This window comes from Drosophila montana, unplaced genomic scaffold (assembly GCF_035044405.1).
Source record: "Drosophila montana isolate Dmon_TW-CO22-7 unplaced genomic scaffold, ASM3504440v1 contig_402_1, whole genome shotgun sequence".
NCBI lineage: Eukaryota > Metazoa > Arthropoda > Insecta > Diptera > Drosophilidae > Drosophila > Drosophila montana.
In genome coordinates, this window is record NW_026998739.1 from 3901596 (window position 1) to 3917501 (window position 15906).

Genomic DNA, 15906 nt, shown 5'->3' on the forward strand with positions numbered 1-15906 from the left:
AAAATGTGGTGTTAGAACATTTCAATTAATTGCATACATACAAAAACTACTTAAAATACAATTACAAACATCATTATCATAATTAACATCATCATCAAATCGATTTGCACAACAATTAAAAGGCATTTTATATATAAATACATTTATATATATATATATATTTATATAATCAATCAATTTAACACTAGAATTAGGCATAAACGTTACTTGAACGCTGTTTGTTGAACCGCAGCTGAAGTTCCCAAACCAATTTCATATATAATTAATTCATATAGCTTAATTAACTACAACGACTTTTCGCTTACGTTAATGTGTGGCTTTTAGTTTCTCTTTCTTGTTTTCATTGCTTTCTTTGTTCCGCGACTGTGGGCGAGTGCTATTCGCGCGGCGATTAGCTCCACACATCGGCCGAGTAGCGTTTCTGGGCCTCCATCTTTTTCAGATACTGGACAGCATCCGCCTCACTCATGTTGCCCTTTGTGGACAGAATTTTCGTTAGAATATTTCTAACGTCCACGGCCATGTTCTTGGCATCGCTACAAGAAAAATAAGCGAGCATGTTAAAGAGATTGGACTGAGATGTAGAGGCATTTAAACTCACCCGCAGATGTAAAAGTGTCCCTTCTTTTCACCAATCACATCCCATATCAGATCCGCGTCTTGTTCCAGCAAGTGCTGCACATAAATCTTCTTCGCCTGGTCGCGAGAGAAGGCCGCCTTCAGGGTGAGCGTACCCTTTTTGACCCACTCCTCGAGCTCCGCCTCGTAGATGTAATCTTCGCTGCGCTTGCGGCAGCCAAAGTAAAGCACCGACTCGCCCACCGTTTTGCCCTCATCGCGCAAATGCTGACGCTCCTGGATGAAGCCACGGAAGGGCGCCAAACCGGTGCCCGGACCCACCATAATGATAGGCGTCTCCGGCTTGGTGGGCAGTCGGAACTGTGATTTGCGTATGAACACCGGTACCTTGACCTCCTCGTCGCCATCCTTGGGCTGTTTGTGCTTCAGATACGTGGTGGCCACACCCTTATTAACACGACCCGTAGGCGTCTTATATTCGACCAGGACAGCTGTTACATGCACATCAGTTGGATGTAGCTTGGCCGACGACGAAATGGAATAGTAACGTGGCTGCAGGCGTGGCAACAGCTCACAAACATGATCTAGAGGCGGCTTACAGGACTTGATATCTTCCAGTATATGCACCACATTGCGACAGGCATCCTGTATCCAGCTCTGATACTTCTCCTTGCCCTCCGGCGTCAGAGAGGCCATGCTGCGCAGCATCTGCTTCTCGGATTCATCAGTGCAGTATTCGGCCAGCTCCTTGAGTATGTGCGTGCGCGGAATAGCAGTTATTTCCAAATAGTGCGTCAGCGCGGTGCGATAAGTGGTGGGACAGGGGAATGGATGCTTCTTGCTGCTGTCCGTATCGGTGTTGATCAACGAGAACACCGTATCCAAGTCGGCATTACACAACTGACCGAGTTTCTCCACGAGCGACTTGTCATTGATGGGATACATGGCCACATGATCGCCGGCATCGTAGCGCATCTTGGAGCCCTCGATGCTCAGTTCGATGTGCATGCACGAGCGACCGCCGCCCTTGTGCAGCTCACGATTGACGCGTATTGGGGCCAGGAATGGATTTTTAGCATCAAACGGTGGCCGCTGATTTTGCATGGAATGCAGACGCGCAATTTCGCCGGTGTAAATGCGATCCGGCTGCACATCGGGCTGTTCGAGCAAGCGATACTGGCGTATCAGCACCTCCTCACCGCTGCCCTCAATGCCAAAGTGATCACAGACGGCAGGCCAGAAGCGATCCTTCCACGTGATGAAGTCATCCTCAATGCTAGCAAGGTAATTGAGACGTAAGTACAAATTGAAGTTGCCTTTAGACTTTATGAAAGACTCACTTGGCATCGTCGTCGCCCAGACCCAGCTCGAAGACGCGGTTGGCGCCAAGCTCCTCTAGACGCTTGTCCACATAGATGGCCACTTTGTTGTAATGCTCGTAGGTTTTGTTGCCTAGGCCGAAGACCTGTTGAGAATACAAGCAATACGAATTGTTACAACCGTAATTAACCACATAATGAATGCTCCATTACCCCGTGCTGGGTTTGTCTGTCTACGCGTGTTGTAGCCTTATTATATAAATTATTTAATAGCCAGATCAAAGTGCGCCCCTTCCACTCACAGCGACGCGTGCCAAGGGCAAAAGCGCTGCCGGCGCCGGCGAACGTGTTTAACATTATTTAGCTCCCGCCCAGTTATGTGTTCCGCAGCAGCCGCAATCGCATATGTTTCACATGGCAATAGTTTTCATTCAGCAATAATGAATTATTGTAATTATCTCGCATCACAAATCGTAAACAAAATTGCGCAACAATTGTGCGAGCGAGTCCACGTTTTACTAACAGCTGTTACGTGACAGTGTGACCAACTAACATGACTGACAGAAACTGCTACGCACTTAACAGAGTGGCCAGCGCAAGGTAAAAGAGACTTAACATTAAACTAATGTGACGTCACAAGCAGACCGGTTACTTTAATTAAAATATTGCTTTCCTTAATATTTGGAATTCATGTTGTTCTGCCAATTAAATACGTGTCCAGAAATTAGAAAATTTATATGCACAGTAGTATCGTATTAAGTAAAATACATATTGTTTAATTGAGTCTCTTTCTCCCTCTCCCTCTTTTAGCTCTCTCTTAAATATCAATTATTGTCTTGATAGTCTATTATTAATGCTCTCCAAGCACGAATGTGCAAATTTGATGTGGTTGACATATTTCACTTCCCGCAACGTAAGCGACAAATGAATTTCACTAACAATACTAATAGTAAAATCTATCTATATATAATATTTATATACAAATAAACAGTGTTATGCTTATAACACAGCTCGTACAAGAGTATAGTAAATAGATAAGTTAAGCTATCTGCATATGCCAATGCTTGATAAGAAAAACAATTTGGACGGCCATGAGATTCATGTAATCGGCGATTAGATAGGGACAGCCAGGCAGACAGACGCCTTATCAGAATAATTAAGCGTGCTGTGATAATGCACTTACCGCATAATTTAGACCCGTTAGGTCAACGTCGCCATTGGTGATCCACTCGTAGAACTCCATGGCGTTATCGGTGGGATCGCCCTCGCCGTAGGTAGCCAAACAAAAGACGGCCAATGAGTTTTCAATATCCTTGAGCTGCAGCAGCTCCTCCATATCGCATTCCTCGGGATCGGCCACCATGCCCTTGAGCCGATACCTGATACCTTCTTTGGCCAAACGTCCGGCGAATTCCTCGCCGGTGCCCGTCTGAGAGCCATAAAAGACAACCAGACTGCGACCGGAGGTCTTCAGTTTCTTGATAAACGAATTATCCGTCGCCGTGGTGGTGCTCACTGTGGTGGGCCTGCAGGTTAGAAAGATTAGAAAGTCATTTGCTTGTGCCTTGCAAAGAACTTTCTTTAGTGGGTACTCACTGTATGGAGTAGCTGCGCGCGGGCTCCTCCTCCTTCTTGCGGCTGCGCAAAAAGTAAAAGGCCGCGCCGCCGATCAGCACCGCGAGCAGCGCAACATCCAGCAGGCCCAGAAATGGCTCGTCGCCGCCGGCAGCGACAGCGGCAGCGGCAGCTGCTGCTACTCCATCAATCGGTGGCTGCTCACTGGCCATGGTTTAAAGTCTGACTGGAAGCAGAGGGGAAATGTTAGTTTCAGTTTTGCATACACTTTACACAGGCACGAGCAGCTTGTGGGGCCGGCGGGTAAGCTGTAGCAGGGAAAACGGAGGGGTCTACAAAATTTTGCATATCGCACTTTGAGTACGCACCTAATGTATGCCACGTATGCCGCACACACACACAGACGCACACACCAAACACACAAATTAGAATAGAACTCTCTAATGCGAGTACAGTTTGAAACTATTTTGCATGCGACTGAGGCGCCTAACGGCAAACGCGCTTCCGCACTTGTTCTAACGGTAAACGTGTGCTTACGTATTGAGACTCTCTCACTCTAACGCACGCGCGCTCGTTGACATTGACACTATAAAATGCGCTTTAAATTGTTGTTGCCCTGTCCATTTATCTATTGAGACAGACGCTCCCTTGCTTTTACGCTAATTAATAATTTCAATTAATTGATTCACAACTGCGAAACGAGTTAACGGTTAACTCAACGCGCATTGCCCGCGTCTCACCTTGGTCTGTTCGTTTTAGCAGCGCGCTGTTAACTAACAGTTGTAGCCATTGTCGCCAACAGTTTTATGCGAAAGCGCATCGCTGCTTATCAAACAAAGCATTTGCGATTATTTGCTGCACAGCAACAATAAATGAGGCTCACTTCAAAATTACGTGAGAGATTAGAGCGCGTTTTCATTGGAAATGACGAAAATATCCATTTACTTTCGGCAACCCAATCTTGGGCGTAAACAAAAGAATGTGGCTTCAATTCTATTTCAAAATGTCGAGTTATATTTACGTTTTTGTTTACATTGTGTTTACCCACACACATGCACATACACATACAGCATGACGGCATGCATTACGTCACGATATGTATCTGACGGGCATATCTACATATACATATGTATATGTAGGCTTTGTACACACAGATATTGTTCTGTAGCTCGACTCCAGAGCTCAATCACCTTAGGTTTGTACTTTTTCTATTTTTACAACCTAATTCAAATTTGACATGCGCATGGTTTTCTTTAACAACTTGTTAAAGAGTATTTAGAGTAGCGAATAAATAAAAGCCTGCAGTAAGTTGCAATAAAATTAAATTTAATAACCCGTTTGGAATAATTTTTTATCAAATAAGGAAACTCAAATGGAAAATGTGATTAAAAAAGTTTCTGGCTGCAAATATAGCATATATTAATTATACAATGAATGAAACCTTTGTAAACTTGTAGGAAGTAGAATGCATTTGGCGCCTTGCATATAAAACTCTAGGCTCTTTAAATTATTTAAAAATGTGTTCTATTTTTTGAGCATTATTGAATATTTTTGAATTTTGCTTGAATAGCTCACGAAATAAATCTGGGGGGCGTAATATTTCGAGAGGGTTTTCCAAATTATACCAAAGTTCTACTTGTTGGAAGAGTTTTTAAAATCTCGGAAAGTTCTCAATTATATTAATTTATTACAAAAAAAAAATTGCTAGAAAATTCAAAAAATTTATTTTAAATACTTGTTACATACTTTTTTTTTAATGAATTTTTTGCCGTAGTAAAAACACGCAAAAATACTTATCAGCTGCTCAATTTGTATCTGAAACGTTGATCTCTGCCCCAGACATTTTTTGAGTGAAATATATGTATATAAAAAACAAAACAGAAAAAGGGAACAGTCAATCATAAAAAACACGTTGAGGTTGCACCTTGAATTTTGAGCAGGTTTTTTAATGTCTAATGTGTTTCGTCTACGAGCGTTTGTATTTTTGCATAGAAAATACTCGTGCAATATTTAGTTCTTGTTGCTGTGGTCAGCAAAAGGCAAAAAAATAAATATTAAACATTTGCCAGAGTCGACAACGACGCGTATGCAAATCAAAACCAGCCGTAATGCCGCCTCATCCACGAGCTGCCATTAGGAAAGGTGCTCAATGGTCAACTGAGTGAGGTGCAAATAAAACAAATGCGATCACAGACGACGACGACGACGACGACGACGACGATGGCGACTTCGACAAGTGGCAAAAGCGGAAAACCTGCTCAACTTTTGTAGGTCAGAACTGGCAGGGTATTGGACGCCATCGGGTTCGGAATTTGGACTAACTAAATAGTTAATAGGATATTGTATGAAATGTAGGTGGTGGGTTTCAAACCAATTCTTCAAATTAAAATGTAGTTAACATGTTTATGATTTTGAAAATTTAATTTAAGTGGTTTTCCTTAAAAGAAATGTCTTACAATTAAAGCAACTACTTAAAAGTGAAATAAAGTAACTTTTATACCCTTGAAGAGAGTATTATAATTTTGCCATTAAATGTGTAACGCATAAAAGAAGAACCGGCCGGTTCGCATCACTAATCATATATCATAAGAAAAATTGGTAGAAAATTAAATACTTGTATGGAAAACTTTTTTGTTTATCAAGATATCTTATATATATAGATATAAATTCGGCATTTATACATTTTACTGTGCCCCTTACATATATGCAAAATCTTATCAACATCGGACCACTAAATCATATAGCTTCCATAGGAACGATCGGTCGAAAGTTTGTTCCGATATGGAAACTTTTTTTATATTAAGATAACTCGACCAAACTCGGGATCTATTAGTTCCATTATGATCCTCAATTATATGCAAAATCTTATTACCATCGAATCACTATATAATATCGCTGTTATAGGAAAGATCAGTGGAATAGTCGGATTTTAAATGACAAAATTTTCTGTTTTCAAATATATTTTCAACAAACTCCGAATTTTTAAGCTGCACAATGCTCAAATATCTGGAAAAGGAAATTGTCTACAAGAGTATAAAACCTTCGGCGTGCCGAAGATATCCTCACTTTCTCCAAATAAAATCTCATTTAAAATCATATCTCATGAATTACTTTTGTACCTGAGATCATGGTGATCCAAGCACAATAAAGTTTTAATGCACAATAAAATAAGTCTAATACTTCACAAACAAAGAACATTTAAGTGAACAGCAAGATTAGATAGCTACGAAAAAAAGCCAGCCAACAATAGGTAGAGAACATTAAGTTTTTAAGCATATATATGAAAAAAAAAAAAAAGTAATAGATATTTTTCAAAGTCAAAAATAAAAGAAATGGAGGGATACATATAAAAAATATATAACAAGAATTAATAGATATTTTTTAAACTCACTCATAAAGCAAATGGATAAGTTTCAGATGTAATATTAAAATTATTTCCTGCCGCAGACTCACCTCTAAGAGGGATACATATGTATATAAAAATCTTTAACACATTTAATTTATAAACTTTCTGATAATTTTGTTCAATATGACAGCTATTTCTGCTGTACTTCAAAGCACATTCAGATAGATTTCTATAATCGAACCATACTTTCAGTCAAAACACAAAAACCTTGCAAATCACGCGAAATATTTTGGTACGTGTGTGTGGCTTTTGCAAACGAATGCCTAGTAGGCATATTTGGAGTCCGTTTGCGAGGGTTGCTCCTAGATTCATAGACCCGATCGCGCTAGTTAGTCAGGGTGAATAATAAGAGCGCTTAGATTGCGTGAACGTGCATAGTTAGTCGGTAAACCAAATAGTAAGCATGAATAAGCAAAAATTATTGTTTGCTTGTGTGTGTGTGTGTTTGAGTTTCTGTTATCGCTGTGAAAAGTCGTTGCCATTTTAAAACTGGGCAAACTCAAGGGTTTCGCTAGAATTGAGACTAGTGTAGATCAATAAATTAAGGGGAAGCCTAGTTTAAAGACAACCTTGCCCTAAAGAAACCCAATCGCTTTTATTTGGTTCAATGCCAAAGGCAAATATTTTTACTAATTTTTTTTAATATTATTATTATTTTGCTTTGGTCAATGACGCGAAACGTGCAAAGTTTAAGCTATAAATACGCGGGCATTCACTCAAAATTCGTATAAACACTGAAAAAAAAAGTCAAGAAACTTTTGAATATTCAATGATTTTTTTTTTGGATTTGTTTTTGCAATATCTCCAATAGGAGATAGGGTATTTAAAGAAACGAACTATGTCAATTGAACAGCTATTACGGTATTGAAAGTCAGCTGTAGCAACTGATAAGAACGGCAAAAAACAGCTGAGAAGTAAAACAACAAAGCGACAAACGGAGTTTAGGTCAATCAAGCAACAGAGAGCTGACAGATTGCATCAGATACGAAAAAAAAAAAGAAAAACAAAAAAAAACCAATTCTGTAGTCTGCTTTTTTTTGAAGGCGCGCCTAAACTCATTTTGAAATAAGAGAACATTTATTGAATTAATTTGCTGATAGCGCGTGCATGAGGCAAAGCGATGGGAGTGCAAGCGAGACGGACTTGTCAAATGTAACCTCAAATTTAGCGAGCATGCAACCTGTTTTATAAAAACCAAAATGAAAAAAAAGGAAGCCCGACTCAAAAGAAACAGCAACAACAGCAACAGGTAATGAACTTTACACTTCGCCAGTAACAGTAGTTTGTCTCGCTCGCACACACGTAGGCAGGCACGCAGCCCGTGTGTACATACAAATAAACACACACGCGCATGTTATGCATGCGTGTGTATTTCATATGTATTGATCTCTCTTGTTGTTGCTGTAACCTTGACCATCAAATGCCGCATACGAAATCGAAACGATCAATTGGTTCAAGATATTAAAAATATGTGTGTATGTATCTGAAATGCGTAGAACTTACACTTTGTGCGTTGTTAATTCCAGAGTGTGTCTACCCGTTCAGTCGTTTGTGCATGCGCCTTCCCGATTTTTTTTTTTTTTACAGATTTTTGACTGTTGGTTTCTACTTTTTTATTTCGAGTTTCCTCTTCGTTTTTTTTTTTTTGTACACGTTAGCGTTGACGTTGCGCGAGCGCTTAATTTGTTTTATTTAGTTAAAGTGGAAGCCACGACGACGCGGACGACGACTACAGCGGCTGCAGCATCAGCAGTTACAACAACAACGGCGAAGCGCACCTACACATACACATGCACATATGTATGTATGTAGTTGAGTATAGGCGCGTCTAAATGTGTGCGTATTTGGCTAATCCCTGTATAACGCGCCTACGTGTTCGACCAGCTGTTGCTCGTGGAGAAGGCCCGTATCGGTGTGCGGTTAAAGTTAAACTGATTGTAATGAAATAAATTGATGAACAGTTGGTGCTTAATTCGCTGCAGTAATAGACAAAAAACTACGTCCGATCGGCAGCCTGAACAATGCGATACTGTTGTTATTGTTACTCAAGTGGTTCTGCAGCCGTTCATCACTGGACAATCGTTCAGTGAGCACACTTAACGAAACTTACTCAGCTAAGCCGAGTATGCAGATCTTAAGAGAACGAGCAAAACGCTGATGCTTGTGGAGTAACTATTCTGTTAGAGTAAAATTAAAGTAACAGGTGTGCTGTTAACATATTCACGAAAATGCTTATTAAATGAAATTATTCATAAATGTCAATTAATAATTTATGCAGAATAAATTTAATCTATTTAAAACAGTAGTACATCTTTATTGATTTGCTAGCACTTTATTCACGGTTAACACGGATAATACTCACGCAAGCTTAACAGCTCGCTGTTAAGTTGGGGTATATCGCACATCTCTAACTGCTAGCCATTGTACTCACTCGCATATTCGATACCACTACCAAACTACTCTTTCGTTTTAGTTTTTCTGTTAACTCTTTTTTATTTATTTTTTGCAACGACTTTAAATAAGTTTTAATTATTTAATTTTAATGCTTAACGTGTACACGACTGTGTTCGATTCAAAGTGCCTTACAAGCTGTAGACAAACAGCTTGAAAAAATCAACAACCAACAAAATCCAATTGTGTAATTTACATGCAAATGTCGTTGGTACCTGCTGGCCAACAACAGCAACACCTCAGCCAAAGCCCACAGCAGCAGCGTGTCTTGCGTATAGCTCCAAACACACAACGGCACGGAAATGCCTTTGAAATTCTTTAAAAAATGTCGACAATATAATGTGACGTCCAAAAATTTATTTGTTATAAATGTGCATCATTTGCTAGGTGAGTGTGTGTATATTGTGTGTGTGTGTGTGTGTGCGTATACGCGTGTGGGGGCGTATCAGAACAACAGCAACAAGAACAAGGGAAAGAAGAAGACTATCAATAACAACGGCACCCCTCACAAGTGTACAAGTTTTCGATTGCACGAGTCTATGAGTCGCCGTTAACAGCAACAAGAAACGCAGCTGTCGTCAGGCTTTTTACACTTGTTGATTTATTTACTCATTTTCGCGTTTTTAATTGGAAACACATAATTGTGTGTGTTATTTTTATAAGGCCAACAACGGCAGATAAGCCGTGCGTTTATCTTGGCAACAGCAACGGCGACGGCATTCGTTATGACCAGTTTTTTGGAATTCGCTTTTTGTCAAAACAAATCAACGATAGCAACAACAAATACGGCATTTTTTTCTATTTGACTTGTTGCGCCACTGTAAAGCAGTTAACAGGCGCCGCCTGTTAACAGTTGACAGTTATTTGCCTTGTGCTAAAATGACATGTGCTTAAAGCCACAACTTGATTATATTGACTAAAAATGTAATTGTAATAAATTTCTATATATAGCATATGTTAGGCTGTTCTAGTAAGTGATTAATATATATTTAACGCATCAGATTAATCCATCCGTGCATCCCCCACTTTAGGCAAGTGTCATGTCAGCAGGCGCGCTCTGCTAACTAACAGTGCGCGCCCTGTAAACAAAAAGATACCCCAACGATTTCCGTTGTGGCTCAATAAAAACGCAATCCAAAAAAACAAAAAACGATTAGACAACGAAAAAATATCTGTGTGTACATTAGCATATTTGCGCGTGCTGTGTTGCCAAGCGTTGTTGTTGCCGCCGTTATGGTTTCGGGGTTTATCTGCGCACGTTTTATCCATTATATAGTTATATTTGTGTATCTCTTACTTGCCAGATACCTCGAGCACCGTCGACTGCACCATCAGCTCGGAGAGCAAGGGCCAGGAGTGCCTGGACAATGTGTGCCAGCGTCTGTATATCCAGCAGCCGGAATTCTTTGGTCTGCGCTATTTGGTCAAGGACAAGGAGGACGAATACAAATGGCTGGACTTGGAGCGTTCGCTCAGTCGCCAGCTGGTCAAATATGGAGCGGACAATAAAATGTATCTGCGTGTGCGCCACTATGTGACGACCGGTGTGCGGCATCTGAACGATGAGGCGACACGCTTCTATTACTTCCTCCAGCTGAAGAGCGACATCTACGAGGGGCGCATCGCCTGCGACATACGGACGGCCATACTGCTGGCGCTCTACTGCCGCCAGGCGGAATATGACAGCTATCAGGGCGACAAGCAGTCCAAGGATTATCTGAAGAAATCGCTGGTGCTGCCGCGTAATATGCAGGGCCTGGCCAACGACGACAGCATGCTGGACGGCCTCATCATGGAGGTGCTGCAGCAGCATGCGGGCCTGGCGCATCTGAATCAGAGCCAGGCGGAGGAGATGTACATACAATGCTGCCAGCAGCTGGACGGCTATGGCGAGGAGCGCTTCCCGGCCAAGGATACGCTGGGCAACGATCTGCTGCTCGGCTTGGCCATCAACGGGATGGTTGTGAATGCGGACAACGGCAGGCAGTATTTCCCCTGGAAGGAGTTCCACACGGTGACCATTGACAAGCGCACCATTAAAATCGAGCAGAACAAGCTCGACGGCGACGGCAGCATTGTCGGCAGCTTCATCTTCAGCGAGGCGGACATAGCACGCTACTTCTGGAAGCTGTGCATCATGCAGCACAAGTTCTTCAAGCGCTACATAGACACGGATACGCCCTCCAGCTTGGGCAGCAGCGTCGGCGCCGACATGGAGAGCAGCAATGGACACACACTGGGTGGCGATAGTGTCGGCTATGTGGAGTATGATTACGTGGCGGCCGCGGAGCAGCAACAGTTGCAGCAGCAGCAGCAATTGCAACAACAACAACAGCAGCAGCAACAGTTGCAGCAACAACAACAACAACAGCAGCAGCAGCAGCAGATGCTCTCGTCGAACATTTCGCTGGCCGCCAGTCACAGCCAGCTGCTGGGCCAGAGCAGCAGCTGTTTGGATTTGAGCAACAACAATTTGCACAGCAGCAACAGCATGTTGCATCACAACAACAACAACAACGGCAGCAACAACAACAACAGCAGCACGGAGACACACGAACGGGAGCGCCTCAAGGCCATGCTGCCCACCTATCGGCCCGCACCGGACTACGAGACGGCCGTACAGCTCAAATATCGCACGCCCTCCGCCGATCTGCATAATGTGGCCCTGGCGCTGGCGACGCCCGGCAATGCGGCCGCCTACTATGCGGGCTCCCAGCCCGACGTTCACAATCCGGCTGTCTATGGCGATAGCCTGCTGTTTGGACATCATTTGACGGCGGCGCATCGTTATCCGGATGTCGCGCAGCCGGCGGCTGCATTGCATGCACATCATCATCATCTCAATTTATACCAGACACAGCAACAGCAGCAGCAGCCGGCTGCCTATTTGGAGCTGTCGCAGCGCATGCACATGATGCGGCACAAGGCGCCGCCGCCGTATCCGGTGAACCGGCTGAGCTCCTCGTCTACGCCGGATTTGGCTGTGGCCACGCCGCGTTCGCTGCAGGGTTATCGCAATTATGTGTCCGGCTCATCGCCCGATCTGGTGTCCAATCGCAATCTGCTCAACGGCGGTCAGTTTGTGGCGTTGGCCGGCGCTGCCGGCGGTGTCCATGGCAACAATGTGCCCACATCCTCGGGCGCCACAATGCTGCATCAGTATCCGTACATTGGCCACATGGGCCACTCGCAGCCGTATCTGCCGCCACATGGCACCTTCGAGAACCTCAACATGATCGAGGAGCAGCCGTCTATTATGTCCCAGCTGCGTCAGTCGGCGATGAGTCAGGCCGCCGCCGCAGCAGCAGCTGTTCAGAGGTAATTCGAAACCATTCTCTCATCCAATTCAGTTAATATTTGGCCATTCCTCTTGCAGCTCACCCACTCTGCCGCCCAGCGGCTATCGCAGCTCGGCGCCACCGCCGGCGAGCAGTCCACAGCCGGCGGCTACGACACCGACGCCATTGCAGCGCAGCGCCATGAACGGCTCCATTGAGCCCATCTATGAGAATGTGCCGCTGCCGCTGCCGGTGCCGCAGCGTGCCAGCGGTGGCAGCAGCGGCGGCGGCGGCAATGCCAATGCAGACGGCATGCGGCAACGGGCCTCCTCCATACAATCAGCGCCGCCGGGCGTGGCGCCCGTGCCCGCTGCACGGCATGCCAACTCCAATAAGAACAACAGCAACAACAATGTGGTTACGCTGACCGTCAATGCTCAGGCGGACGATGAGATTACCAGGAATATTAAGAAATACGGCGCCGATCGTGCGGCCAGCACGGAGCTGCAGTTCCTGGAGCCACAGGCACCGCAGCGTGCGGCACGCGCTGCCAGCGCCGCGCCCGCAATTGGTGCCACGGCGCCGCCGCGTCAGCATCGCTCGTCGGCCAGCCTGAACAAGTCGACGGTCGATGTGATATCGCCAGCGGGCGACTCGTTGTTGCATCAGCAATTTAGTGCCATGAATCTGTCTGCCAATACATCTGCGTCCACGTCTTCCATGTTCAACTCCACGCTGGATACCACCGGCTCCTCGTCGGCTAGCAAGGAAGTGAAGCGTCGCCGGCGTTGGAACATTTTGTCGCGCAGCAAAACACCCGATAAACAAAAGTCTGCCACGCTCGGCAGAGAGAAGGCCAGCACAGCCGCTCAGCATGCCAAGCTGGCAACGAAAATGAAGCTGGCCCAGGACGATCTCAATCTGCCGCATCGTTGGTCGACGGGTGTTAGCAAGCCGCAGCCCATATCGGGGCAGTATTCAAAGGATAAATTGGTAAACTTAGCGAATGAATCAGTTGATAAAATTGTAAAAATTAACATGATATTTGAATTGATCTTGCAGTGCCAGATATTAAACGATAAACTGCAGGATGCACAGCTCTTTATGGAGTTCGAGCGCATACCGAAGAGACGTGAGCATGCGCAATACGACTGTGCGTTGCTGGAGGAGAACGAACTTAAGAATCATGATCCCAATTTTCTGCCATATGATGATAACCGCGTGCGTCTGACGCCATCCATGGACAATCGCCATGGCTATGTGAATGCCTCATATATATCGGTGGGCTTTTTCAATTTGTTTAATAAGATCTTTACTTATTCAAGCTTTATTTTTGCAGGCCACCGTCGGCACGAAGCAGCGATTTTATATTGTAGCCCAATCACCGCAGGAGTCGCAAACGATGCGCATCTTCTGGCAATGCGTGTGGGAGGCGGATGTTTACCTGGTGGTGCAGCTGACGGAGGATATTAGCTACATACCGCGCAGCAGTCAGGAGGGCATGGAGTTTGGACATGTAAGTAGCCCAGCAATTGCAGCAGCTGGCCAGAGTTAACCAAGTTTGTTTTTGCTTGCAGTTCCAGGTGTATCAGGAATTCTCACAAACCACAGATCGCTGCACGACCAGCAAATTGCGTTTGTATCATGCACCATCGCGTCGCTATCGATCCGTGTGGCATCTACAATACGCTGACTGGGCGGAGCAGAATTGTCCACGTGATGTCAATCACTTTCTCGACTTTCTCGAGGAACTCAATTCGGTTAGATTGGCATCCACGCACGAGGTGCCACCGGGACACAACACAAATCCGCCGGTGCTCATACACTGCCTGGAAGGTGGCGGACGTTCGGGCGTTACACTGACAGCTGATCTATTGCTCTATACGCTGGATCACAATGAGGTGAGCTATAAATTGAGAAATAAATGGGAAGTAATTCATGTTTTATCTCCTGCAGGACTTGGACATACCGCGCGTCATTGGACAGCTGCGACATCAGCGGGACAGCATTATACCATCGTTAGCGCAATATAAGTTTATATATAATCTGCTCATTACCTATCTGAAGCGCACGCGGTTAATCTAAACTGAATCACTTGCTCTAATAGTATTTCTCATTTAAGCCTAACCTTATGAATAACGAGAGAGAAAAGAAAACGAACAACTTTTGGGTAACCACAAAGACTAGGTTTCATATTTTTCATGTAATAATAGGTACCACGATTTTCCAATATGGAGCAGCTACTAACCACCATACTATGATCATATTGTCAAATTACTTTGTGATCCTAAGATTCAGAATTTGTTACCAAAATTTAAGCGCTCCACCCAATGCAAAACCAATTTTGTATTAATCATAGTGCTTAGGTTTAAAGCCAAATTATTTATACATTCTTTTTAATGAACCAATTGATATGCATAACGCAACGCAAAGCAATAAAAATTATACAATTTTAATCAAAAATTCAGCGTTTTCATTTTAGTTTTTAAATACTGTATGTATTTATTTTTCTGTTTTTCCAATGTAATTTTTAATATATTATACATATATATGACATATATATAATACACATGCATTTTGAAGCTTAAATGAATTACATAAAGTTGTTGTTTTTAATTAAAATGATTTGTAAATATTTTATTTAGAAGCAAGTTAATATTACATTTTAATTTATTGCGCAATTTTTTGTTTGTTTTGGGTTTCTTCAGGCTTTTGCTCTTTTCTAAAGTTGGAAATCATCAAATGATAAATTTGCTGTGATTTAAAAAGATTAGAACAAATTGAAAGAGTAAATAAAAGTGAAAGTTTAATTAGGTAAAAATATCAGAAGCGATATCTTTCATCTATTTGTAAATAATCAAACGTAGCTTTTTTGTGCTTTTCGAACCACTTTAAGATCTTTCCAACTTTAGAGAAGAGCATTCAAATTCGCGTTTAAGCGCAGTAACATTTAATGAGATTTTTACTTTAATTTTAATTGAATTCGTTGCTTTACATTTAATTTTCTTTTAAGCCATAAAAAGCAAAATTTTCTTGGTTAATCTTAACTTAAACATAAAAGAGCACAAGTATACATTAAACATTTAGAGCTTTGATTTGTTTTTTTTTTTTTTGTTTTGTTGAATTTGTAGAAGCGAAACTTAAATTGATGCTGCACAAAAATTAAGCTAGTTGGGCTGCACTTTGTTCAGGTTTGTATATATATATATAAATATATATGTAGAGATTTCTTGTATATAGTCAATGTATGTATATATATTCATATTATGTATATTTATGTATATAACAGGCAATCGCA

The 15906-nt window shown here is 42.9% G+C and overlaps 2 protein-coding genes across 3 annotated transcripts; one reads left to right on the forward strand and one right to left on the reverse strand.

Annotated features, from left to right (window-relative positions):
- Positions 1–115: 115 nt before the first annotated feature.
- Positions 116–8538, reverse strand: LOC135439323 (NADPH--cytochrome P450 reductase). Of its 2 annotated transcripts, XM_064698034.1 has the most exons (6): positions 8383–8538; positions 3495–3699; positions 3082–3424; positions 1920–2044; positions 602–1855; positions 116–536 (listed from the first exon to the last, which is right to left on the reverse strand). In XM_064698034.1, the coding sequence occupies exons 2-6, from the start codon at positions 3683–3685 to the stop codon at positions 392–394; spliced, it is 2058 nt and encodes a 685-aa protein (XP_064554104.1). In that variant the 5' UTR covers positions 3686–3699; positions 8383–8538; the 3' UTR covers positions 116–391. The 2 variants fall into 2 exon arrangements, with proteins under 2 accessions (XP_064554104.1, XP_064554105.1); XM_064698035.1 differs by lacking the exons at positions 3082–3424; positions 3495–3699; positions 8383–8538 and adding an exon at positions 2112–2342.
- Positions 8539–9328: 790 nt separating this feature from the next.
- Positions 9329–15071, forward strand: Pez. Its single transcript, XM_064698037.1, has 7 exons — positions 9329–9717; positions 10635–12648; positions 12707–13601; positions 13671–13889; positions 13948–14124; positions 14186–14509; positions 14565–15071. Exons 1-7 carry the CDS (start codon positions 9633–9635, stop codon positions 14691–14693), a joined length of 3843 nt encoding a protein of 1280 aa, XP_064554107.1. The 5' UTR covers positions 9329–9632; the 3' UTR covers positions 14694–15071.
- The last annotated feature ends 835 nt before the right edge of the window (positions 15072–15906 follow it).